The sequence below is a fragment of the Phoenix dactylifera genome, chromosome 8 (genome assembly GCF_009389715.1).
Source record: "Phoenix dactylifera cultivar Barhee BC4 chromosome 8, palm_55x_up_171113_PBpolish2nd_filt_p, whole genome shotgun sequence".
In the NCBI taxonomy this organism is placed as follows: domain Eukaryota; kingdom Viridiplantae; phylum Streptophyta; class Magnoliopsida; order Arecales; family Arecaceae; genus Phoenix; species Phoenix dactylifera.
This window is the reverse complement of record NC_052399.1, coordinates 16,327,665-16,354,988: the sequence shown is the minus strand read 5'-3', so window position 1 is coordinate 16,354,988 and position 27,324 is coordinate 16,327,665. Positions and strand designations below refer to the sequence as shown.

The 27,324-nt window shown below is 39.3% G+C and overlaps 2 protein-coding genes and 1 long non-coding RNA gene across 5 annotated transcripts; 1 reads left to right on the top strand and 2 right to left on the bottom strand.

The window, feature by feature from the left end:
• Nucleotides 1–250: 250 nt before the first annotated feature.
• Nucleotides 251–10,735, bottom strand: LOC103702516 (dipeptidyl aminopeptidase 4). 2 transcript variants are annotated; one of them, XM_008784982.4, is made up of 5 exons: nucleotides 9,983–10,725; nucleotides 9,455–9,649; nucleotides 6,718–6,747; nucleotides 5,515–6,624; nucleotides 251–1,536 (listed from the first exon to the last, which is right to left on the bottom strand). In XM_008784982.4, the coding sequence occupies exons 1-5, from the start codon at nucleotides 10,439–10,441 to the stop codon at nucleotides 985–987; spliced, it is 2,346 nt and encodes a 781-aa protein (XP_008783204.2). In that variant the 5' UTR covers nucleotides 10,442–10,725; the 3' UTR covers nucleotides 251–984. The 2 variants fall into 2 exon arrangements, with proteins under 2 accessions (XP_008783204.2, XP_026658569.2); XM_026802768.2 differs by having other exon boundaries at nucleotides 1,084–1,532; nucleotides 9,983–10,735.
• Nucleotides 10,736–13,670: 2,935 nt separating this feature from the next.
• Nucleotides 13,671–14,841, top strand: LOC113462434. The gene is made up of 3 exons (XR_005512866.1): nucleotides 13,671–14,007; nucleotides 14,127–14,252; nucleotides 14,376–14,841. It is a non-coding gene; the product is annotated as an uncharacterized LOC113462434 (long non-coding RNA).
• A 252-nt stretch (nucleotides 14,842–15,093) lies between these two features.
• On the bottom strand, nucleotides 15,094–26,543 carry LOC103702587. 2 transcript variants are annotated; one of them, XR_005512865.1, is made up of 6 exons: nucleotides 23,135–26,543; nucleotides 22,247–22,866; nucleotides 21,831–22,040; nucleotides 16,426–16,640; nucleotides 16,064–16,205; nucleotides 15,094–15,337 (listed from the first exon to the last, which is right to left on the bottom strand). XR_005512865.1 is itself a non-coding variant. In XM_039129045.1 (5 exons), exons 1-5 carry the CDS (start codon nucleotides 26,355–26,357, stop codon nucleotides 16,169–16,171), a joined length of 4,305 nt encoding a protein of 1,434 aa, XP_038984973.1. In that variant the 5' UTR covers nucleotides 26,358–26,543; the 3' UTR covers nucleotides 15,846–16,168. The 2 variants fall into 2 exon arrangements, 1 of the variants encoding a protein (XP_038984973.1); XM_039129045.1 differs by lacking the exon at nucleotides 15,094–15,337 and having other exon boundaries at nucleotides 15,846–16,205.
• Between the last annotated feature and the right edge of the window lie 781 nt (nucleotides 26,544–27,324).

The following is a 27,324-nucleotide window of genomic DNA, read 5'->3' as shown; positions in this document are numbered from 1 at the left end:
ACAATAATCCTAGGTCCTCTAGTTCACTGCATTCCGCTCTCCCCAACGATATCTTGCAATTTAACAGAGTGGCAGGCACCCATGTTTTAAGGGACTTTTCTGCAATATTATTCTGGAGATATTTCACGCCTCCTTATACAACAACAAAAAAAAGCCCCTTATTTGGATGCCTAACCAATTCCATCTAAAGTTCGCCGTCTCAGTACCGGATTCTGTACTAGCACTACACTAGCAATATATTGGTACATTATGACATAAAATCTTTTCAATATATCGTATGTCAGTACACCATCCGTACAGAATACTGATACGATAAAGTAAATCCCATACTATTCGATTTGGGCCAGTACAGCGAACTATGGTTCCTCCATAAAGGATAATATATCCAGAAAAAATAGAAATTATGTGAAGGAGATCTTGGTTCCATACCCATCCCTCCAGTGTGACTCCTCACGCTGCCTTCTTGATCTCGTGCATCCAAATAGGTCGTGATCATTCTCATGATGCCAACTGAACATTTAAGCATTCTGCAGAATATTTTTGATGTGCTCGAGTTCTGGTACTACTACAAAATATTTTGGGAACTGGCATTATTGCTTCAGAATGCATTCCTAAGCACCTTGCCTTGCTTGTGAAAAGGAAAAGGATCAACTCGGCAACCAATCAACAAAGGGAAAGAAACATGGAGCATGGACTACGCAAGCTGGAATTCCAACAAGAACTACCTCAAGATCTCAAAACACTGCTCAAACTTGGACAGCGTACCAAGCACAACTGACTGTTGTTCTCAAGAAAAGCATATGAAAGCAAATCTATCACTTTACACTCTGAAAGCTTTTGATTTATTGAAAAAATGGGAGGATTTCGGACTCCTGATTCAACAATAGAGCAGCTGGAGCTACTGCTTGACTTTGTTCTTCAGATAAAAGAAATCTAACGCAGGCATATAAAATAGCCGAAAGATGGAAAAACCTACAGCTCTCTTCATAAGTTCCTCTCTACAAACTCCCAGATCCTCTCTTCCATATAAACACGGTCCCGAAGCCGCCGGGGCATGTGCCGCCCATCTGGAAAAAGCAGAAGCTCATATGGCTTACCAGCAGCAATCAGCGAGTTCACAAGCCTAGCAGTGTGCCTGAAATGAACATTCTCATCGATCATGCCATGAACAAGCAGCAGCTTGCCTTTGATCTTGTGGACATGGTGCATGATGGAGCCATATTCATAAGCATCAGGATTCTCTCTAGGCAAGCCCATGTACTTCTCCGTGTAGAATGTATCATACCCATCCCATGAAGTCACAGGAGCACCAGACACTGCACACCGAAATGTATCAGGAAACCTTGCCAGGCTCATGGCAGAGAGGAAGCCCCCATAACTCCAGCCATACAGACCGATATGGCCAGCTTTGGCTAGACCTTGCTTTACAAGCCAATCTGCACCAGTGAGTTGATCTTCTGCATCTACATGGCCAATGTTATGTTTTAGATGACCCTCAAACTTCAATCCTCGTCTTGCAGTCCCTCGGTTATCTAGCTGCCAATGCAAAATTTCAATTAATAACTCTGTTGAAGCTTGAAGCGAGCGAGAAATTGGCAAAGTAACATATAGCTGGATAACTGAAATAGCAATAAGACATGAGCAAATCACACCATGTTTACACACATAGGCATGGGAGCGCAGGGGGTATGCGTGCATTGGAGAAATCCATCCCAAGGGATGCAGGACTCATACAGAATCTTTTTACCATTAAGACTTACAAGCGAAGATTTACAAATATACAAGTTCGATACTGTGCATGGATCAAAGTGTAGGGTAATGATACATGGAGACTCCAAGATTAACACAAATGAGATTAAAGTTATATCATGTGGACGTGGGGGTATGTGTGCATTGGAGAAATCCATCCAAAGGGATGCAGGACTCATACAGAATCTTTTTACCATTAAGACTTACAAGCGAAGATTTACAAATATACAAGTTCGACACTGTGCATGGATTAAAGTGTAGGGTAATGATACATGGCGACTCCAAGATTAACAAAAATGAGATTAAAGTTATATCATGTAGATGTGCAGCAAATCTATAAAGGATAAGAGTTAAAAAAAAAAAAAAAGGCAGCAAGCACCTGTACAGAAAAGGACACCGCTGAAAGCGACTAGTTGCAGACCAAGATGTGTTCACATTGTCCCTCATTTTTTTTACAATCTAAGTTTTACTTTTAAATTTAATCATTTTCTCAAGAAAAGTAGACATGCTTGCAAAAAGCATATGACCCTTGACCCATTGGAATTAATCTACCATCTTAAATCGTATGAAGCAACCATGCTGTTGATAAGTAAAACATAAACATTCGCACTGCACTATCTAAAGAAGTTCAGCACCCAAAAGTAACATTGAGCAGCATTATTTTAAATCAAACAAAAAAAAAGGAAATTATTTAATGCTTGATGATAGTTATGATCAACAGTAGTAGTTTGAATACATGATATTATACAAATCAATGAATAAACTATTAAAAGAAATTTAAGCACAAAATTTGCCATGTTATTTTAATACATCTTTGTTTTGTGCTGTCGCATACTACAATTTGCCATAATTTGCCATGTCGTATCATAGCATGATATGTGCCCCCTGCATTGTGCTTACTACTAATGCATGATACGATTTATATAATGGAGTTTAGCAAGAAAAGACAACTTCATATTTTAGGGGTAAGAGACCATTTCATTTTTCATATTTGCAAAAATGGACCACCCTTTTTTTGTCAGCTTCGAACTCTACTGGATCATTATACCCTGTTCCTGTTGTTGTGACAGTTATAAGCATAATTATACACGTGCATTGACATGTAACAAGTATGCATCCATTACCAATAGAAAAAATGTGCAACCTTTGTTATGTCCATATCTATTACCAAAATATGTGCATTGACTAAAAAGATTCATACAATCATCCATTAACTTTGGCTATCATGCTGGCAAACCTATTATGCACAAATATTTTAGAGTCTTGTACCATATACAAGTACAGAAAAGTGCAATGGAAAGAAGGAAATCAGAAGAAAAATGAGAAATAGAACAAGGAATGCTGCAGGGGTTTCTAGACAGCAGCAGAATCCTAGAAAAAGTACTGCAGAGACTATTGGTTATAATCCACTTGATATTTACATTAAAATAAAGAGAGAACAAGTTCAAACAAGCAAAGATTTTTTTTTTCGAAAAATGGCCAAGTGGCATGCTCAGATTTCTTTTCTAAGCTTTCCAAGTTACGGTCAGCTTTTGGAACCATGTGACCTGGGACTGAACTGCCAGGGTGGCCAGGTCAAAAGTTTCCAGTCTGACCACAGGTCAACCGTGAGTGGACCAGCCAACAACTCCCCAGTTTCCTGTCCTATTGATATGTCATTTCCTTTTTTCCCCAAACATTGAGGATCCAAAGTGATCCATGTTCTCCTTCTGTTCCTCTCCACCCCCCCTCCCCTCTCTCTCTCTCTCTCTCTCACTCTCTCACTCCTGCAAGATCTTATATCTAGAATTGGAGAACAGATCCCGTTGAGTTTGTCCATTCTCTCCTTTGAAAATCAGAACAGAATGCCTATTCTTCAATGAGATGTAGCCATGCCGCCTCCCCTCCAGCAAAATTGCCTCTCCGGCTCATCTCTGGTGGCTGGCAAGCGGTGTCTTTAGATATATATAACAGAGTAAAAATTTAAATTTTCTTCCTGCAACCTCCACCATGACATCTTTCCATCCACAGCCCCTTCCTAACATTGAACTCCTCCCACCGGTCTCCTTCCATCATATGATGGTGATACTTCAACTAGAGCAGGGAGCCAAGCAATGGAGAGGAATATGATTTGTTTTACGAGCAGAGTGGATATTGAGATCACATCAGCATTATTTTAGCAATGGTGACCCATGGGTCGTTTGGGCTGCTGACCTGTTTGGCTTGAACGGTCGAACCACTTGGGCCAGCAGTTTCAACAAAAAATTTTGGGTATGAACTTGACCCGACCTGTAACAGCTGGCCAGTGTTAGGTCAAGCAGGTTGAACCATTTCACCCGAAGGGGTTTCAGAAAATTGATTATGGCAAAAATCGCTCTTATGGTTGACTAATATAAACAACAGTAGGCCCATTTTACTTGATTTCTACTATTATTTAGACCCTTGATAGGCCCAAAGCAAGGCCTTTTCTTTCTCTTAGTACCCTACTGCATCAATTCCCATGGACAAACTTGTGACACCATTTAGAAGGTTGCCGCACCAATTCCCATGGACAAACTTGTGGCACCATTTAGAAGGTTGCTGCATCAATTCCCATGGACAAACTTGTGGCACCATTTAGAAGGCTGCCATTGATCATGAGCCACCCATAAAATGTTAAAACTTTTTGGTAGATCATATCTTGATCCATACTTGCCAGCCCATGTTGGCAGGATAAGGCTTATTAGGTAATAGTCTTTGATGGTTAATTACAGGGGAATTGAAATCAGATGTAATAAATCTTCAGAGTTGAGAAAGAAGGCAGATCAAATAAGTCATGCTAATTTGACCAAACCTTTCGAAGCCCCTAATGACAATCAAGAAAACCTATAACATATAGGCTATCAGATTTGGATTCAAAACCTTGGATGTGTGTTTGCATGCCTAAAGGATGCAAGCTCATTTCCAATTTGAAATACAATCCAAATATGTAAATTTTTAAATGCCTTCTGACAGTCAATATATAAAACATACTAACTTACTGAAATCTTTTATGAAAGATATCTAACCAGCAAGCACCTACATCCTAACCAGTCATCAGACTATATAATTAATCAATCTAATATGCACTTACATGAGGATGGAGATTCTTTTCACCTTCTCAATGACTTGAGGGTTTCATAAACAATTAACTACCACATTTTCCTTCAACCAATCAGAATGTTTAAAGAGCAGTAATTTAATGCTTTTAGGCATTTATTGTTCCATTACATAAATTTCTTCTCCACAAGAAATCGTAATTAAAGCTCTGGTTTGACCAACTTCCTCTACCTCCCTTTATTAACCATTACGAACAAAAGAATTAGCTTTTGCATTTCAAGTCAGAGTGCGGATGGAATTCCAATATCTTCAAGAAAAAATAGATGCATTCTCTGAAATCTGTCAAGATGAGCAATTTGCATGACAATGAAATGGAGTTAAAACTTGCATTTAGATATAAAAAAATATGTGAAAGTAGTAAGGAAGTAGGAAGATTAAACAACTAATCCTTAGTAAATCTAGAATTTCACATTAAATTCCGAAACAACAGAGAAGATGGTATCGGTGGTATGTAAAACAATTCCCATCTAACTAATTTACCATATTGGAAACATGAAATTGATGAGAACAGGAAGAATCTTTACCAAGTCATAATATTGAGAATTTGAAAACACATGCACTATCATGTTTGTGAGATATGTACCAGAACAATAAACTAACACGTGAGGTTGCACATTTGCCAAATAAAAGGGAAAAAAACAGGCTTACCTTCCAGACTAAAATCCCCTTGTTTCGTAGGTACTGAGCTCTCATGTCAACTGTATTGATCCATGAATCACATACAAGTTGGACACTTGGGCCACCATACACGCTGATTAATGTTTTATAGGGAGGTGGTCCAAACTTTTTTGCGTCAGGCTTATACAGAGCCCCATATAAAGCAGTACCATCCTTTGCTGATATTTGGACAATCTCTGGTGACAAAAGTGGAAGCTTTTTGAACCGCGGAATGGTAAGTTGCTGCTCATATAGAGGCATTATTATGCTTCCATCATGCAATGAACAAAGCAAAACCTTAGGTGGAGTATTCAAAGAGTCATGGACATCGATGAACCTCTGCATCTGATGATCAAGAATCGCTGCATGTCTTCCATTGCCATGAGTCAACCTTCGAGGGGGTTGCAATGGAAGGTTATGATCAGGAAATAGGTTTGCGCAGTACAAATTAGTTTCCAGTGGTCCATCCATGGTACCAGTAAAGTAGACAAGCCCTGCATTCTCATTCACACCAGCAATATGTTCAACCATCCAATCACCTTGAGTGATAGGTCCGACCAAAGCTCCAGTCCTGTCATGTAGATATAGATGTCTAAAGCCAGTCTTGTCACTAGCCCAAATAAAACCCCCAGGAAACTCTTTCCTTCTTTTGTCCAAAGGTGTGAAACAGTCATGTAATGTGATCCATATATCCTGCTCTTCTATTAGTAGAACTTCTCTTTGGCCTGTCCTAATATCAAACTTAAGAATCTTTAACTTGGAGTGGGACCTATTGATAACTTGAGCTGTAAGAGAATTATCAGGCATCCAATTGACTCTGGCTAGATATTCTTCATCACCATTGTTCTGATTCGGCACACCACAAAGAAGATCCATCCAAGTAACCTCTCCTCCGAAAGCGGGAACAACTCCAAGTCGAACTTTGGCATTAGCTGCTCCAGCAAAAGGGTATGCATGGTCCTCTTGTGCATCTGAACCAACAGAATTTTTACCCTGGTGCATAATTCTAAAAAGAGGTATCTCAGATGAGTCAACTTCACTGAATGCAATGTATTTGCTATCAGGAGACCACCAGAATCCTGTCTTTCGATCCATCTCCTCCTATAGTTATCATACAGATTGCAGTGAGATGAAACTGTGCAGGCATATAATTATCTAAATACATGAATACATTGAGAGAAAGAAAGAGTGTACCTGTGCGATATACTCAGCAAGAGCATGAGTCTGAAAAGACAAAACAGATTAGACCTGTCAGATTCTGTAAGTAAATGAAGATGGGTCATCAAAAGGTTGACATGTAGAAATAGCCCTTTAATTATCATGTGCATATTTTCAATTGAATTACGATGTACATTCACGTAAAATCTTTTAGAAAAGCTGACTCAAAATGGTGCAGACAAGCTTTGATAGTTAGGGTTTCTGTTTCTTCAGTGAAAAAAAAGGAAAGAAAAACAGTAATCCACGTCCAAATTGTCCGTAGGCAAGAACTAAAAAAATATATATTTTAAAAAAAGCTTTTGGATTTCTTTACTTAGCCAAGGATTACTTTGGGACACACCTACGCTCATATAAGCATCAATTCTGCAAGGTTTCAATATGCTTTGCTACTTGGACCAGCTAGATTATTAAGGAACAGTACAATATTAAGCATGGCTAAGGAATACTAAGAATTTAGTAATAGACATAAATGTCCTTGAAGACCAGTTTTGAATGAAAAATCATACAAAGATATTATCAGATTCCCTCCCCTTCGCACCGCCCGCCCCCCAAAATAATCCCCCTTTCTTTTGTTGGCAATAACATGATGGATTGCATGCATGCATTGGCCCAAAACCCAAAGATACCTGCATAATCATGTTGTCCAATCCCTTATTTCAAAGGTGAAAGAATCTAACAGCTCAATCTCATCTATAGCACATCCTTTCTTGTAATCCTTCTACTTCCTTTTAATAAATTTGGGTGGCCTTGCCTCCCCTTAAATTTTTTTTTAAAAAATCTATAGCGCCAACACCTGGCTGATGTCATATCTCAAAATATCTAAACTTTTGTAGATCTTTAGCCCTAATAGTAAACTCTCAAGACAAGTAGCTACACCCAAAATAATGTTTTGATCTTTCTAGGAAAAGAAAAGATTCATATTAGTGTCATTCTCAAATAACGCCCGCACGCACGCCCGCGCCCGCGTCCGCGCCCGCGCGCGCACACACACACAGATTAGTGTTATTCTCAAATAACAAGGAGAGAGAGAGAGAGAGAGAGAGAGAGAGAGAGAGACCACGACACTTTCAATTTTCAAGACAATCTACCACTTTGTATGATATGAGATGGTTAAACTTAAATATGATGGTGTTAGCTTTTATCTTCTGTGTCATAGGTAGCAACTAGTCGGACACCCCTCTAGTTCTCCACATCTTATCTCCTTTTCCCACCCTCTACCACCATAATTACTAGTTGATTGCCCATTTTACCTTGAAAAACCTGTAGCCGATCTCCAGCCTCCTAAACGATGACCCCAACTATAGCGCCCACCATTTAGATCAAATCTCAATTGGTCATAGCCTCCAAAGTAGGGTGTCAACCAAACAAGCCTAGCTTAAGGCCAGAACTACAAGGCCTAGACGTCAACTTTTCCCTATTTTCAGCTATTTGTCAGGTAAGGCTTGGCTCAGAATGAGGCCTGGTTAGATTTCCTAAAAGTCCAAACTCCAATCCCATCCTAAACTAATCCCAACATCAACCTCTTAGGCCCAGACCTAGCCTAAAGGTCTAATTTCTGAGCTTAAGCCGCTATTTATTTCAATCCAAATCTTCATGTTGGCCAAGCCAGGCCAATCCATTGACACTCCTACCTCTTTAACAGTTATATCCATTATCCCATTCTACCATGTAGTTGTTAGACATGTTGAGACACTCTATCTAACCAAGAAGGAATGATGATGGAGGGGGAAGCCATTATGGCAGAAGTCATAATGGAAAGGAGGATGATGGAGGTTTTAACAACTGATTAGGTGAATAACTTTTGAAGTGCATGGGAGAGAGGAATGACCAACCATCTTAGATCAGCTTAAGTACTCCACTAGCATTATGTGCTGGAAGGGTGAAAATCCTATCACGATGATCCCAACCCAACTCTCATCGATACAACAAGGTAATCTAATGAAGCTTATTGATTCAGCAACTGATGAAGGATATCCCTGACAGCTAGTTACCCAAAATTTTTCATGCGGACCTCTCAAAGAAGCAAGTAGCACTGTTGCAATCATATACAGAATATGTACGTGTAAAAGAAATTTGTTGCATATTGCATTTAGGCATGGTTGCTAGCTAAATTCTAACGGGCTCAAATCCTTGCACAATGCCCAAGCCATGTTCATCGACAGTTTTCCCCTTCCCTATAACTTCCTTCAACTGCATCACCTTCTAGCAATGTAATGCTCAAAAAGATGCTACCGTGCTTTAGACACAATATTCCTTAATTAGCTAGTAGGAAGGTATTTACTAGCACAATGAGCTTTCCAATTTTCATGCAAGATGGTCAGTTAGACTACTTGAGTATTTTAGGTTTTTATAGTCAGATTTAGCAATTTATATTCTTTTTCAATAGAAAACAAAACATCCTGGAATTTAAATCCATAATGGATGCAATTAAAGTTACATAATTTATCATGGTGCAGAAATAATATATTCCAAAATGTAGTTAAAAAGGCAAGAAATTATGTGATTCAATACAATGAAATGTGGTTATAATGCTTCCATGAACTAATCTTATATTCCTAGTGTGATATCATATTCAGAGTTATTTAAAAGAATAAAAAGTAACTTTCTTGTACTTAATAAGAACAATAAACAAGCAATATGAGTTCGTACAAACTACAGATTAAGGTAAGCACAGCATACATTATACATTGTTAAAATCAAAAGAACATCTCACCTTGCCATTTCCTTTTGCACCAATTGTCACTTGTTTAGTTTCTCCATCAGACAAATTGAAGACATGAAGCTCATCATCTCTCACAAATGCAAGCATGCTTCCATCTGGAGACAGATGAGGATCAATGACTGGCGAACCAGCTACACTCTGCAGCTTGAGCTCTGGTTCTGAGCCACATACATCCTGCAAATAGACCTGTTCAAAAATCGAACATTCACTTAGTATCCATCCTAGGCCAGAAAGAAGATTCCTGATTACATCAATAAACCCCAACATATAAACAAATATTCCCAATTTCTTCAATCATTGGAGCCCAAAAATCAATTTTGATTGCACTTAACTTGGTATCCAACTTAACAAATAAGTAAACAGGGAGGATAAAAGAATAGAAGGACAGAATGTGAGAGATTCCAACTTTTGCAACCGTTATAGCCCAAGAACAGATTTCGAGTACACTTAACTTGATATCCAACTAATCAAATAATCGTACAGAGGGGAAATAGGAATAAAGAGGATCGAAGTACGGACCCCGGCAGGCAAGGGCACCATGATGGTAGGCTTCCGTGGAGGAAAGCAAGAAGAGGACGGGGACCTGGCTCTCCACTCATAGCGAGTAACTCCCAGCCCCCTCTCTCTAGACCTCTCCCGCCTCAGCTTCTCCTCCGCCGAGAGATTGCTCTCGTCGAGTCCCCCGCCGTCTGGAGGGCTAAAGATCAAGTCTTGCCTCCGGGACACGAGGTCAAAGGCATAGACCTTCCGGTAGAGGGTGCCGTCGGGGCTAAAGAGGTACGAGATCAGGCGGTTGTCGGGGCTGAAGCTGATCGAGGAGGGGGCTACGTAGCCCGGCAGCGGGTACTGCACGATCTCCTCCACGGGGAAGAAGAACGAGTCGTCGTTCGCGTCGGTGAGGGGCATCTCTTCGTCGCGCCTCGGCTTCTTGTGGGCGAACTTACTGTCCTCTTCGTCCGCTGCCCTGAGAGCTTGCATCAGAGAAAGAGAGGAGCGTCAGCGGCGCTGGCGGCCTCCCGGAGCCCTAGGAAAAGGCGAGTCCTTTCGGGCAGCAGCGGCAGGTGGCGGAACCCAAACCCTAAAGATCCGGGATCCGGCGTGGGCGATCTGGTCGGGGGGAAAAATCTAGCGCGCCTCCCTCCAGCTCTTCCACCTTCGGCTCCGCATTCTATATATTTAAAACAAAAACAGATAGAATAAAATAATCTTATTTTCAGTTCGGAAAAAATATTACAGCAATCAAGGGAGATGCTCATCCTTGAGGGGACTGAGCGGAGGTGATTCAACGAATTTTATGAAAAAGGCTAGGAGAGGTAGATCACCACATTAGAGTGCTACTAAGAAAATGTGGCGCATTCCAAGCTGCATATGTTTACAGAGAGACGAACATATCTGTAAATTGGATCGCCTTCTCTGCTACTCAGTATTCTGAAGATTTTTTTTGGATCCGTTTTATATCTGTTTTTCTACCTATATGTTGCATTCTTTCTCTTGACTCCAATAGTAGTGCTCATGTGAGATTAGTGCGAGAAGCAGCAAGATGTTTACACGTGGATAAATAGAGCGGTGATGGATCTTCGGAAGCGGTGGTGTTTTCAGATAAAAGGAGGATGATGGATGAGTGGCAAATCTACTTCAAAGTCTGAACTTTGGCTTTGGCTTTGGCCTGGCCTTGGAAAGAAAGGGCAAACGGAGTCCATGGAAAGGGACTGTTTGGTTTGCTTCTTCTCAGTGATATGCAGGCTTTGGAAAAGAAAACCTCTTGATGGTATGACTCTCTTACCTCTTGATGGTATGACTCTCTTGCAGTATGGATCACCCTGATGTGAATGGAGGTGTCCCCTTCCAAGAATAGGAGCAGGCAATTGGTGCAAAGTTTTCTGGCTTTGCACTTGGAGTGACTATTCGTGGAATATCATGTTCCTAACTCCTAAGTGGAGTAGTGTCACATTGATGAGATGTGTCCAGAAAATGGAGGTGACACTCGGCATGGTGGCCCTAAGGGTGCTTCAAAGGAAAGTAGATGTCGCTGAGGATTCGAAGTGTTTCTTACTATGCTTGTGCCCAGCTTTTGGAGTTTAGGTTTGGAAGCTAAATGGCAGAAATACTGGTGGGAAATTTTTCCTTGGCTTAGGATCTAAGTGCCATGTTGTGGCAACCATTTTGCGAGGAAGCATGTTTTGAGGAAAAATCTTTTAATAATATATTAAAGTGTCTTAGGAATGTATAGGTTTGACAAGCAATATGCTTATGCCCATTAATTTGCAAGTTTAGACAATCGTAAGAGCTAAATTAACACTATATATTGATAACCATAGTATGATATTTGACATGATTGTAAAAAATTAATTGCTTTTAAGAAATTGATAAATTCTTTGATTTAGTTCCACCGGTTAGAGCATCGTTTGATCATTAGCTCTGAGAAGTACCAAACAAAATGAAGCTTGGAACATACTAGAAAGAAATTAGCAGCTATTGCATGTTCATAAGTATGATTAATGGGCATTCAACTCGTTTAATGAATCCTTAAAAAATCACAGGGAAACATAGTTTGATCATAAATACTCTAGCTTACTCTAGCCAATTGAGCTATTTCTCACATACTTTACTTGGAAGGGAAAGAGTTATTTTACCAAAGAGAAAAAAAATCTAAAAAGCTCCAGCTAAAACTTGATAAGTGAAAATTTCTTGCACATATACCATGCTCTTCCCTCTAAAGATATGCATCCCATGTGAGTCGAATAACGATTCTTAGACCATGTCTAGATGGTGGTTCAAAGATGGAAACCACAAAGTTATCCAGTTAACCAACTCAATACTATTCAAAAAATGGTAGATAAACTTATCAGGTCAAAGTTCCAAAAGGATGCTCAACTTGGATAAGTTAACCCTTTAGAATGAGCAGAGTGCATTTTCACCTTTTTCACTATCTTATCCAACTACAATGGGATCACCAATTAAAAAGTGAACAATTTTTTTCATTGGTTCGCTAGCTAGAGGATGCATACAATGGCAAAGTCTATTAAGTAGAGGGTTAGCTATTGTACATCCAAATGTGGGCTCAAGAGGATGGAGTATGACTTACATCACATGTAAGTGCTTTGCCTCAATCACATGCTAGTCTTGCACTCAATCTGCACCAGGAGCCATTTTGGTGGAGTCGAATACACATGCTAAAATTTATAAGGCTCCTAGTCTTGGCAATGAGTTTCTTAGTCAGGGTCGCCCTATGTCATACAGTACTTCCACTTTGCCAAGTTATGATTGAAAGAGATTCCAGCATAGTTTTTTTTCTTTTCGATCGAATCATTGTGGAGGACCATCACTCTAATCTTGCCCATCAAACTTATATTTTGGCAAACAAGAGTCAAGCTTAAGGTTTCCTCTCTTTTTTGCTGAGATTCCTAAATGTTTCTTGAAGGAAAGCAAACCACCAATAGCCCCTGTCTCGCTTATGCACAAATATGAACAATCAATGGTGCATTTTCTATCCATGTATCATACATCTTGCACTCATTACCGAAGCTACCAGAATTTTTTATAAGAAGAACTAACTTGTGTTGTTTCTTAATAGCTGTGAATTATATTTTTTTTTTTTTTTTTTTTTTGCTAATGGAAAGGGGTAGGAGGGAGGAAGGGACAAGCCCACCCCCGCGTAGCAGCCCCCACTGAGCCCCCGCCCCGCTAGGAGAATGTTCGATGCGGGCAGAAATGGCCGTGTGTTGGGCACCCCGACCGGTTTTACTCATACCCTCCCCACCCGTAGGCCCGGCTCAGTTACTCCTCTGAGCTCTGGCTCGAGTCCCACGTGTGAGTACGTCACACCCGGCACCACCCCGGCTACTAGCAGTTCAAGAGCGGTCCTACACCACAAGTCCAAGCAGTGGCCAAAGTAGTGAGCTCCGGTCCATAATTTAATCGTCGCCGCAGCGATTCGAACTTAGAACCTAATGGTTAGAATTGCTGCCCAGTACTAGGCTACCACCTTGGTGGCACTGTGAATTATGTTTTAATAATATCAATCGTGCCACTCAAATATTCTATTAAAACTTCCACTTAACTTTCGTATCAGAACGAGGTTTTCAAGTTGAACAAAATCTTGCTAAGCCCATCGATCGGACGGTCAAGAATCGATCATCAACACCTATAAATCGAACTCAACCGACCTTTTCCGAAGTTCGAACCAAGAAAGAACTGGCGCCCAGCTCTGGCCTCTCTCTTTTCCCTTTCTCCTCCCCCTCCCTGCCCTCCCGATCCTTCCAAGAACGCCACCACCACCCCGCCGGACTTCTCATCTCCCCGTCATCTCCGCCGCCGAGCCCATGAACCCATCCCGCTGCCGGCGGCGGCACCCCCGGCCTCTCAACGTCCCTGGGCTTCCTCTCGCTCCCCGCGCTCTTCGTCGTCGTCGACTCCACCGTCGACACCAACAACAACCTCGGCATCCTCTCCCACGCCGACGGCCCGCCTTACCGGCCGCGACTTCGACTACCACCGCCCCACGGGCAGCTTCTCCAACAGCCGCATCATCGTCGACTACCTCGGTCCGTGCCCTTTCTCCCCTTCCCTTCTTGAACCCTCCCGACCCATGAAGATTCGAATTCCTCGTCCTAGGTTTCCAATCTCTCCAAGAACTCATTTTTCTTGATTAATTCTGACATAGCGCTCCGAATGGGGCCCCGTTCGTGCCCCCCCTTCTTGGACAAAGAGGGGAGAACGAGGACATAATCTGCGGCGTGAACCATGCGTCGGCCGCCTCGGGAATCATCTTCTCAATAGGTCCGATCTGGTAAAATTCGCCTCCTAAAACGATGATTTTTTTAAGAAAAGATGAGATTTGCCGCTGAATTTGGCTTGCAAGGATGATTCTTGTTCAGAGATTACTTTTGGTTTCGGTGATTTTGGTGGACAGGTGCAGCACATTTCGCTGAAAAGCAGCAGATCCAACAGGTTCACTGACACGTCCGTGCAGCTCGCACAGAGCCTTGGGGAGGAGGCAGTGACGGATCTAGTCTTGAGGTCGGTATTCTATGTGTTCATTAGGAGTAATGACTTCCTTCGTTCAATCTTGCAGTTCCTCATAATTTATTCTTATCCCATCACCATGCCTGCAACTTCCACTATGTTCAGAAGAACATCTATGATGAATCAGTCACCAGCCAGTGGCGTCTCTTAAAATCTGTTACTACCCTATGGATCCACGTTTGAGGTGATACCACCTACCAGACAAAGGGATTGCATAGCCTTCTGATTCCCCAATAATAAGAACAAAAACAGCTGGTTATGAAAGGGTTACATAGGTGGATCATTAACAAACAAGAAACTTTCATCTCAAAAAAAAAGAGGAACAAGATAGATGGACCAAAATTTTCAGTCAACCTGAGTTTCTCTGTTATTGTTTTCACAGCCAAAAGGCATATTAGGCTTATATCCAGTAATTTTTTTTCCCTTGTCCATGTTTTTTGGTGGATTTCTTGTGCATGTTTGGGTGAGGATATGGTCAGGAAGTCTATCATCATAAAGACCTCGCTTTGGCATGGCAAATTCCACGTGAAAAGAGATAAAAAGAGTTCTTTTGGGTTTAATCCAATTAGGCATCAAATCATGCAGCAAGAAGCTAAAGAAGCAAATGACGTACTTGAAACAGCCCAAGCAATAGAATATACGTTTGCCATGTTTGAAAGAGTACAATCATTATATCACCCACATAACGAATTTTCTAGTACTTCTAAACTATAAAAAACCAATTTACATTCAAGGCAACAAGGATAAAGTATGCAATTCTGCTGATTAAAAGAAACCAATTTAGAAGGTGGGTTGACTATGTTACAGAGCAGAAAGTAGTCACTGTGGAAATAATAGCACCTACTCATCCTGTGGAAATAATAGCACTAGATTAGAGTATATCAAAACTATCAAACAGCCCTAGAATAAATATCTACTTCACCTACTTTTAGAACAATATACATATATAACTATCAAAACCATCTTTTAGATAAAGGTAACTTCTCCAGTTCCATTTTCAATGCTAGTTGTTTCTGGATTTTATTGAGGATGTGCAAATTCACAGCATCAGCTGAAGTGCATACATGATTACTGTGCCATAGCCATTTGATTTTGGTCTGACATGAAAATTTTTATCACAACTAAAACATATCTCAAATTAGATTCATCTCATATATGATCACATGGTATATTTGATTAATCACTAGATGAATTCAATATACTCCACTAGCTACTATTGGATTACTTTTGTGCCAAATTTACGTCTTGAATTCTCAATAGGTAATTTATTATAAACTTGAACCATTTCTAATGGTAACTCAAATAAATATGATTAGCCCAACTAAGCCTAGAAAATGGAGCAAGTTTGCATGCAAAATTAGCAGACACCTGCATCTGTGGGTCCTCAGACATACAGGGTACAATGTGTGATTGACTAATCTCATATGTTTTTCTCTAAAAGTTTGCAAATTTGTTAAACTTTAATCATACCTTCTACAAAAACAACATCAAAATGTTGACATTAATTAGGGGTGTCAATCTTAATGTTGTTGATGAAGAGAACAACTACTTAATCGTGTAAGTTGTAGTCCCTACCTTACAGTTAGTACTAACTTTTCTTTCACAAGGATTTTATGCAGCAGAAGTATCTCTAAAGGAAAATAAAGCTGGCGATTCCTTGTGCCATTCTGGATGATGTCTTTAGGATTTAGCAAGCTTTGTAGGCACCTGTTTTGACCTGTAAAGAGAATGGTCAAAAAAGTTCATTTAAAATAACAAAAACATAAGGCTTTTAGAACATGAAAGCAAGCATGCAGGTTCCATAATATTTAGCCCTGGAAGCCAGTTATCCTTGTCCAAGCATACGATTTTGTGCTTACAACAGTTAATTGAAACAAGTAAGGTGTGAAATTATATGTGGTGATTTATTATAACCAGACAGAAACAATTGGAATCACCTCTTGGTGGATCTTTCAGCAGTGATTACACCCCTCATTAACGTGCGAATATCAACTGATCGTTCATGCATGATCTTATCATGGTATATTTTACTTCCAATCTCTGTAATTTCTTCCTCTACTTCTTCTAGTGTTTGGTCCACATTAAGTTTGACCTCCCCTTTCCTGATCACAGAAACACTAAATCCATTGGCTTTGGCTTCCCTAAATGCATCCTGCATGGTATTTTATGACAGTTAATCTCAGATATAAGTCGCATCAAAAAGCATTTTCATGCAGATTTACCTGATTATGATAAAGATCTATTGCTTATAAGCTATGTGCTCAGAAAAAAGAGTCAATATAAAACCGGTAACCAACATTTATTATTTCTGAAACAAGAGCAAGATCATGACAAGGTGATCAGGCGGCTATTAGCATGTAATTTAAAGTGCTAGGGTGTTATAGCCAATCATGTGGTGAGCTCCATGACTTCCTAAGCAGCGAGCTAAGGCTGTTAGGTAATTGCAAGGAGCTCCAATTCGTTCACAATTAATTTACTTTCTATAAAAAGATGCTAAGGGTTTGTTTGGTGTTGCTTTAAAAAAGCACTACTATAACTTTTTAAGCAAAAAAGCACTTCATTAAACAAGCATGGTAACACTATTATATTATCTAAAAGGTGCCTTTTCGAGACCAAGGTTCCCAAAACTGACTCGAACCGTTCGATTTGGGTGTCCCATACCAAATCACCCAGTTTGTGGGGTGCCATACCAAACAGGTGCGGAGCCAGGTCCATAAGGGTGATCAGATCGGGAACTAGCCAAGCGGAACCATCTATGCAGAACTAGGCCGTCAGGGTGATCAATTCGGGAACCAGCAAGAACCATTTCTAACTGATCTGAATTGCATAGAACTACCTGGCTGCTCAATTTGACTTGGTTCAAATGGGTTCCTATCGACTCCAAACTAATAATTGAAGAGGGAGAGGGAAAAGGGCCTTGCCGGCCACTTTCTCCTCTCATTTGAACTTCAAAAGACTTAGAAAGGAGGGATTTTGAAGGCCGACAACTTGAATCAACAAGAAAAGATACAATCTTCTTCCCTCTCTTCTCTCCTTTTTTTTTTCAAGCCTAAAATAGGCCAAAAATTGCTAAAATAATAAGAGATCAAGCCATCCTTTTATTTTGCATGATTTTATGATATACTATAGATTTAAAAGTGATATATGCACCGAAAAAGAAATCATGATTTTTCATTGATGATGTACTACTTTTAGATTATATATATATATATATATATATTAAGTTTAATAACATTTAAAAATAAAAGAAAAATTGCAGCATGTTTGAGGATGTTCATGTTTAACAGTTTTCTTTTTTTTGACAATAATTTATTTAAATTTGCACATGGTTATGACTACCTGATTTAAGCTTAAATTCAAATAAATTTCAAAAATAAGTGATGATTAAGGCTTATTCATGGGCCAAAAAAAATATATGCAGTTCCCTTAAAAAAACCTTTTTAGATATCTTATAACTAAGTATTAATTTTAACTGCTAAAAATATTTAAAATCAAAAATTAGTATTCTTTGTAGATAATTTGGAAGTATTTTTTGAAGTAATTCAGTCATTTTTTTTGCACTACAATGGAATTTACTAAATTATATAAGTTTTTAATAACTTAAAAATTATTTGAGTAAAAATAATGAAAAATATGGCAATGTGTTGGTAACTAGGATATATTTTCGAGAATATGCATAGTTTTTATATTATTTTATAAATTATAAAAGTATCTAATATGTCTAAAATGTATAAAATCTTTTAATTTTAAAAAATGCAGATCCACTATATATAATTCATGGTAATGAATAAAGTGGTTTATGATGTATGGTCGTCAAAATTGCAGAAATGGATTGAAGAGAAAAAAAAGACGGATGCTAACAATAGTAAGGAGCATGATGTAATAATTTCAGGCCGGTACCATTAGAAATGCAAATGATGCAATGGTGCGATGCAAAGTGGAGGAGATGGAGTGAAGAAATTGCAGTAGCACTTGATCAGTGGTTACTCCGATGCGATTGCGTGCAAAAAATGTCTATAAGAGCTCAATAATTGCTGAAGCACTTTCATGGCCTTAGGAAGGGCAAAAAAAGAAGCACAAAGAAACAAGCAAGATTGATTGTTGGGCAGCTAACCCACTATTATATCACTCTATGGATCTAGATGACTATAAGGCATCGAATCCAGACAACATGGAGGAGACTTAGATTTAGGCTGTCATACGAAACAATCCAAATGATCAATGGCAAAAGGAGGAGGTTGTCAAGCACAGGACATAGCTTGGATATCCACTTTACAATCTGAGGAGAGTTTTCATTCTAGGTCCTTCAAGAAAGATCCAACAAAAGGAGCTAGTCAGTAAGAGAGGTTGTTGGTAGGAGTGGCAGTCTAATAGCATCTGTGTTTGAAGCTTTTACAAGCAAAAAAGAACAAAACTCATAGATATACCAACAAGGGCCATCATTTATAACTTAGATCCACATGCCTTCTCCAGCAAAGATTCAAAGCATTAAAGTATTGCTTCCATACTCGTCAAGGATAAGAAAAGGGCCGCGTGGATAGCTACTATTTCTTGGCTTCACTAACTACATTGTCGTAAATGCTGCAGATAACACCCATTATCGTTTTGCTACCAGCTCCATCCAAAAGGCCGGTCAAGGTATCAATCCCTAAGGGATATCTATGATAAGTTGCTTGATTATAACAAATAAGAGCGGGTAAGATAAATAGCCTCTTATCAGAGCAAATGAGACAATTTTACATTATATTGATGATGATAATAATAATAATAATAATAATAATAATAATAATAAAACAACCTTAAAATCACATTTAGAGTATCCCTAAATCTTAAAACAACCATAACACCCAAAAATGAAAAAAAAATAAAGAAAAAGCAAACTAGTACCATACAAGTATGCTACTGCGTATAGGTGTCAGTATGGTATGATACTGTACCGAACCAATATCAGACCTTTGGTTTACCCGGTATTGAGATTGCAAACTTTGTTGACACATTTTGGAGAAGATAGAAAATCTAGCTTCTGGATTTTCCTTTTGTAAGAAGAACTTTCTAAGAAGTAAAAAGCAACAATAAGCACGCCCTAAGTTATATTTGCTAGTAACAGACTCTATAGTTTTTAGATAGATCAATTATATCAAGAACTAAGATGCCAAAAAGTAGTTTCACGTAAAACTATCGATACCATGCCACTTATTTCTTGATTGGTAACATCTTAATAAAAAAACAGTCCAAAGATGGTAAAAATTTTCATATCTACAATTATAAGAAAAACATAGCTTAAGGAGACCAAGCCCATAAAAATGTGGCCACTGTGAAGCTCCTAATGATGATAGATTCATCATCAAATAACTTAGGTATTCCGAATTATATTACATCCTTACAATAATGTGGCAAAATAATTACCATGTAGAGGGAGGTAACTGGGCAATGAAGGCAGCAACCTAGGTGGTCCTGCAAAAAATAATTGAGCCTAGAAATACATTATATGATGTTAACCCAGCCAGCCAAACCTTATCAAGAGCCTAGATGGCAGCCCATGGTGTCTCTGGATAGTATTAAATGAGTCAATTTGCCAAGTATAAAAAAATTAGGTTTCATTTAGTTCAGGGTTTAAAAAGGGTTAAATGCAACAAAGGCTATTTCAACCCATTTATTCCACTTCAACCCTCCAAACACTAGAAGACTAACCAATTTATTCTGAGAGCAAAGTGGATATTTTAAGAAGTTGGAAAAGCTACCTTTTCTACCTAACCTCGATTAATCTATTCTACCCTCTCACCTGCACATGGTATTAATTGAAGGAGAGATTAAAATGAGATGAACATCAGATGACATACAAACATTAATGAAAAACAGCTCTTGAATTTCATATAATAGAAGCCAATGATACGGTCTGACTTGCATCTTGATCTTGCCTGTTTCTTAAAGTCAAAAAGCATAAAATTCTGATACTGTCAGTACTCTCCACAGGCATCATCACTAAAAATTAGAAGAGAGATAGATATCACTCCATGTACGTTATTGAGTATGCCATCAAATTTATATACGTACAGCACAACTTCTTTCATGATAACTTTATTTCCTCCTATCAATCTCTATTTGCATTAAGCTCCCTATGGTCCAGAAAACTATTTAGGCCAAAACATTTCCTAGCAAGTGTTAACAGATGAGCTAGAGTATTGATTGGTAATGCATAAGTTTGCCAATTCTTACATGCAACAGATCAATTTAGGACCTCATCAATCACCATTACTATCTCCTGAACAGAATCTAAATATAATTTCATAGAATCTGAAACCTGATCCTTTCAGAGGCCATTTACCACAATGTAATATTAAATATCTGAACTTTTTTAACTGACTAAAAAACCATCCACATTTCAGGCTTTTAGTTGTTGAAGCACCAATGCTGTTACATAAGGAATTTTTGTTTTTCTTGAATATGAATGAGTTAGAGACATGGTTATACATAAGGACTGCTGTGCTGGTACCGGGCTACAAACCAGTTGCCCAGCGGCACGGCCTCGTGCCGTACCAACCCAATAGAAGAGGCGGGGGAGAGGGAGCACAGGAGAGGAAAAGAGAGAGAGAAGGGGGAGGCCAAGGAAGGCCGGCGGAGAGCCAGCAAGGGATAGGGAGCCACCACGCGGAGGTGGGGGCCGGGGAACTACCACACGGAGGAGGCGGAGGAGGGGCTCTGCCTCCGATCCTCTATTTTGCTTGAAACATAGATCCGGAAGGGCTCCTTTTATTTTTGAAATTTTTAAGTGAAAGTCGACAAACCCATTGCCGACTTTCACTTATAAAAAAATTAAGCGAAGTCGGCAATGAATTTGCCGTCTTTCACTTAAAAATTTTAAAAATAAAAGAGGCCCCCTCTGAGCCCCTATTACGAACGAAACAGGAGACTGGAGGCAGAGCTCCTCCTCCACCTCCTCCGCGTGGCGGCTCCCCGGCCTCCGCCTTCCTCTCTTTCTTCTTCTCCCTCCCTCCCCCGCTCTCTCTCTCTCTTCCTGTTTTTCCTTCTTCTCCCCCTCCGTCGTCGGTTCTCGTTTTCGTTGCCAGAACCATCCCGGTACGGCTCGGGACGCCCCAAACCAAACGGTTCGAGACGGTTCCGCCGACCATAGTTTTACCGCTTAGATTTATGGTAATAGTTTCCTTCAACACAGAAGCCAATGATATCAACAATTATTGAAATGGTAACAAGAATGCATTCCCATGCATTTCTAATGGCCAACCATAGGCCGATTCAATAAAAAAAATGAACAACATGTATTTTATCAGCTGCTCTAATTCAAGTTCTAATGAATAGAGAAGCAGGGTTACCAAAACACTACCTTTGGAGGTCGAGCAATGACAAAAGCTCTGCCACTTCCAAGCATATCCATATGAGCCTGGACAATATAACAGAAGTTCTTTGAATCTCCTGGATCCGCAAAAGCAATCACATGATACTGCTTTGGATTTAGTTCAAGGTCTGGAGCCATCTCTAAGGAATAAAATCCCACCTTTGGGATGCCATCATCAACTGTGTATAGTTCAATGCACTGTAGGCAATAAATAACAATCAAAAAAAGGAAGAAAAACTAAAAGTAAATCATATGAAGACTAGAAAAAGGCAATGAGAGGTAGAAACTGGAGTTTGGAATATGAAGCACCACGTCACTGCATTACTGGTATGCAAGCTGGCCAAAAAATAGTTCCAGATTAACAAAAAGAATGCCATATAAAAGGGATGTAACTAAGTATTTACCAGGATGAAATTAAGATCCAACCACCAAAGGTAATCCTTTTCTTTTTCATCTGAATATTCTCTGTACTTGCTAACCACTGCTTGTGGTCCAAACATTTCCACTTCCCTTTTAATTTTCTCCATTTTCTTTTCTATGTATCTCCGCTTCCTTTTAGGTATTCTTGTCATCCAGTCAGCGACATCTTGTATTTCTTTCTGCGTGATCCATCTGTCTAAATCCTTTCCCATATCCCTCATAATAGATTTTATTTCTGGATTTGTCTCTGCATTATAAACTTCCAGGAAAGCTTCAGACCATTTCTTTGTATGCTGCCACTGTTCCTTCCCTGTCTTTTTGCCAGGTCTGCTTGTACCATCACTGCACTCTATAAGCGTCTTGGGGTTTGCATAAGACTTATCAGGAGACATATTCCTTTTACCATTAAATGAACAGTAAACAGCACCATTAGAATTTGGTGACTCTTTCATATTTTGAAGGCTATTCTGAGCATCCCCCTTTTCAGCAAAAATTGCAGTCCGATCTCCAGAGAGCTTGGTAAGAAACTGAGGATTTTTATCAATTGCGGGACCTTTCCAACGAGGAATTATCTTTTCTAATGGATCATCCAAGCTGATGCCATCTGTTTCAAAAGAAAAACATAAACAAACTAACAGTATTATCCTCACTAATACTGTCCAAATCCATACACATGTATTAGCTTGTTGTGGCATGGCCAAACTATATAACGAGGTTAACGGGATAAAAGAGAAGGATGACAAGAATAATATGTAACTAAAAACATAGTGGCACCCAAAGTTTTATTTTTCTAGACCCTAATAATATTTTCAGTACCTTATGTTTGACCTATGCAACATACAGACATATAAAAGATTCTATTAAATGAGTACCTGCTCCATAGTCAAGGTTTTCGATCCTGGAGTGGACCCACTCATGCAAACCCAATAGCTTTTCGTTCACCTTCTCAGCTTTGCGTTCGAGCCCCTCAAAGAAGGTGTGCTTATCATCAGGATCCATTAAATGAAAAGGATCCCGCCCAGCCAACTCATTCTGTCTAACTTGAAATACGATCTCCCGAAGATGTTCATCATTCATCCATTCCAGTTCCTCATCCTCTTCCATTAATCCAAGTTCACTTATATCAGCACTTAAACCTTGCTGCTCTTTTACCTTCTCTTTTGCCACCATGTAATTTTCTTTGAAGCCGACCCCAATCTTCTTAATTACAGGATCAAATTCCTGAAAATTCTTGTTGACCCAACTGTTTTCAGCATCTTGATGTTTTTCCTTAGTTAGGCAGCCAGCTCCATCAGAATCACGTGATAAGTTTGTTCCGGACCTAGAAAGCACTTTTGTGTCATGTGCTTCTTTGAACTTACTGAATTCAGTCTCAGGAGACCTGGCTGTTCTTTTCTCTCCAGATACGTTATCCCCAAACGAAGAGTATCTACAATTATCCTCTCTGATTTCCTTCTTGTTTATGGTGGACTCCTTGGAAGAGCTGACAGACGATGTTGTAAAATTCTGTGTCATGTCTAATGTTGACGATCCAGCCATTCTACTTTCTAAACTGAGTATCCTGCCCATGCTGACCTCTGTATCTTCATTATTTCTGGTGTCACAAATAACTCTAACATTTTTAAGTCTTCTAAGTTGTGTTTTCGGTCCAATTTGCTCTTTTTCTGTTAAAGTCTCTGATTTTTGAGAATTATAAACTACATCATTTTTGGATGGCGTGGTCATTCCAGACATTAATAGATCAGAAGTAACACCTAAAGTAGATTTATCAGAATAGGTAATATGGGGGTCTGATTCTTGACTATTGTCAGATGTGTGGAAGATGCAACTGTCAATGTGATCCTGTACATGTTTTTGTTCATCACTCAGATTGTTCATTCTTGAAATGCTAGAATTAGTAGGAGAAACAGTATGTTCTGCAACACCTCCAAGCAATATTTTGTTTGAGCTTAACGTCTTACCGATCTCAGAATCGTTTGAAAATGGAGAGTTCACACCTCCCTTAACATTTAGGGACTTCAGTGATTTCCCTCTATAATCACCATTATTCACAGTTTTTGCTCCTTGCGCTTCAGAATTCTCCATCGTCATAGACGAAGTCTTAATCATACTACCATCGCCATATGATCCAGTGTCAGAAACATTACCATGATGTAGTTTATTTGGCACAGAAACATTAGAACTCTCACTACTTGACTGACTTGACCTTACAATAGGATTGTCATCATAAGTAAAGATGCAACCATTGGCTTTTGCTGCCAGATCTTTAACTTGCATTTCCTGATCAGCTTGTGCTTTTCCTGGTAGGGGCCTGTGCTTTCGAGCTAGGTACTCTCTAGCTTCCTTCACTGACCTTATAATCTTTGGCCTGGTTCTAACAAAATCAGAAGAACTTCTGTTAGATTCTTTCTCTTCCATTATGGAACTCTCCACCTTCTTTTTCCCAGATGTCTCTTCATTTATCCAGTCAACAATGCTAAAAACATTAGTACTACCAGAATGAACAGTATGTTCTATATCAACCTCAACAGATTTTCCATCCATTGAGCATGTTGTCTTCTCTTCATTTTGATCATCCGCCTTAACAGTGGTGATAGGTTTGCTGTTTGCAAAGGTGTTTAATGATTCTCCACCTGGAGTGTCATTCATATTACCCATGTTATTTTCTCTGAGCAGCTTCTTGTTTTCAATATCCACAGAAAATCTCCCATTTTTTTCCTGGTCTTCAAGCAGATTGATATCAGAAGTCCTGTCATGATTTGAACCTTCCTTTATCGATGCAGCTTCTGCATTAGCATTATTTTCATTACTAGCATTTTGATCTTTTGCACCCAACAGAATAGAAGCTACACCATATTCTTCACCTTTCTTATCATTTTGGGAATGATCCTGTTGCTCTAATTCACGAACCTTCCTTTGCATCTTTCTGATTTCCCTAACTTTATCATCAAAGTCAGGACTGATAGCAGAAAAATGACTAGAGACATCTGTTATAGCCAATTTCTCTGTAGATGCCTTGGCTTGCATAATGTCCTTCATCAGTTCATTCTTATCCAACTGAGGCCTTCTGGTGGTTGGGAACTCTGGTTCATCCCCAACAACTTTGACGCCGCCCTTCTCCATCTCCTCCCTCTCCAGTCTTGATTTTTTCTTTCTCCTCAGCATCTCAACCTCTTGCCTTGTCAGCTCCACCTTGTGATTTCCCACAAACAACTTTGACATGGCCCAGAAAACACAGCAACCACACAATACCATGAATCCAATCTGAGGGAAGATTTTCAAAGTTGGCCCACTCTGAAGAGAGATAGACCGAAGACCATCAGCAAAAGTGAATTTTTTCCCCTCAACCACAAACTTAGCGATCGAACTACTTCTTGGGAGCACATACTCACCACTTTCAATCTGTTTAGCAATGAGTTTAGCATGTGAAATCTTAGAGTTCACATCCATAAATTCTTCTATTGATTCTTTTTCTTCAAGAGACCATACTGGGATTTGGCTCCTTTTAGTAATTTCATCCTCACTTACTGAAACCCGGCTAACTTTCCCATCAGTATCTTGATAAATAGTGAATATAGGACCTGCACCGACTCCCCAAAACTCCGAATCTTTCTTGTACTGCTCGATCCATTTCTCCAATTTATTCCACAAAACTGGATTCCCAGAGATATTTTGGTTCTCTGAACTACAATTATCAACCACTCCTCTCTCGCTATCAAAATTCGAACTTGACTCAGAATTATCTGTCTTTGTTTCACCATTGATATAGTTTGAATCCTCCAAATTGGAATCAAGGTTTAAGAGTTCAGTAACCTTACTTACCTTCTGTTCTTCTCCGTATGAATTGAGTTTCTCTCTGAGAGTGTTCCGACGCCTCGAAGGCCTCCGAAAATGGGCGGAAATTCGTAAAGCTCCTCTGATGGAAGCGGCTGAAGGTCTCCAGGATGGGATTTTTGAGAAATCAACGAAATGACCCGCGCCTTTCCTTGGTGGATTCTTCTTAAAGAGGGTTACATACGTAGGATTGGATCGGAGAGAAGAAACTCTGCAGAAAAAATTGGTGGTTTTGAGGACCGGAGCACTCGAAACATCCATAGCAAGAGAGAAAAGGGCTTGGAGGCAGAGGATTTAGCGAATCTATCGATGGAAAAGAATGATTATAAAAGATTGCGGATCGCCAGGGGTTGGAGCAGGAGAAGAAAGGGAGAGGAGCGGCAAATGGGATTGGTTGCGGAGATGAAGGGAGACGCTAAAACCCCCGCAAACTCCCGAAAGAGAGAAAGTAGTATAGGATATAACGAGGGCGACAGCCCTTTCACCGCCGGAAATAGCGATTTACCTGGTTTTCCAGGTTGGACGGACGCGACCAGATTTGTGCGGTCCGGTCCGGTCCGGTCCGGTCCGGTCCGACCGGCCCAGCGAGATGAATCGGATGATTTTTTTTAAAAAAATTAATTTTCTACTTTTTATAATATATTTTTTAGATTTACCGTTCTGTATGGTTATACCATGATAATTTTTGAGAGGAATCGTGGTATGACTGACTAGAATCTAGTATTTATTTGAACAAACAAAAATAAAATTTGAGATTTTTTTGTCTACTAAGCTCTTTATTGAGACACTGCCTTCGTCTGAACATTAATATAATGGATGGATATGGAGAGAAAGTTAATGCACGTCAATCACAAGTTTGACATTTAGAAATAATTTGGTTAGACATAATAATCATCTACAAAGATCATCTAAAGTTTAAAAAGAATTTAATCAATAAAAAAATATAAATATAATAAAATAAAAAAATACAAGCATTCAAAAATATTTATAAATTTATTGGCTTAAAATAAAAGAGGCAAAAAAAATGATATCAAAAATCAACTCGAGCAATAATATGGTGCCATATAATTTTTTTTAAAAATTAGTCAAGAACAATTGTGAATAAATCCTAAAATTTGTATATAATTGGAGAATAATTGAATAGTTCTGAGCTGATAAATTTTTGAAAATACGTACAACCAAGGGAAAAACTGAAAATAATTCAAAAATATGTTAATAATTTGAAGAA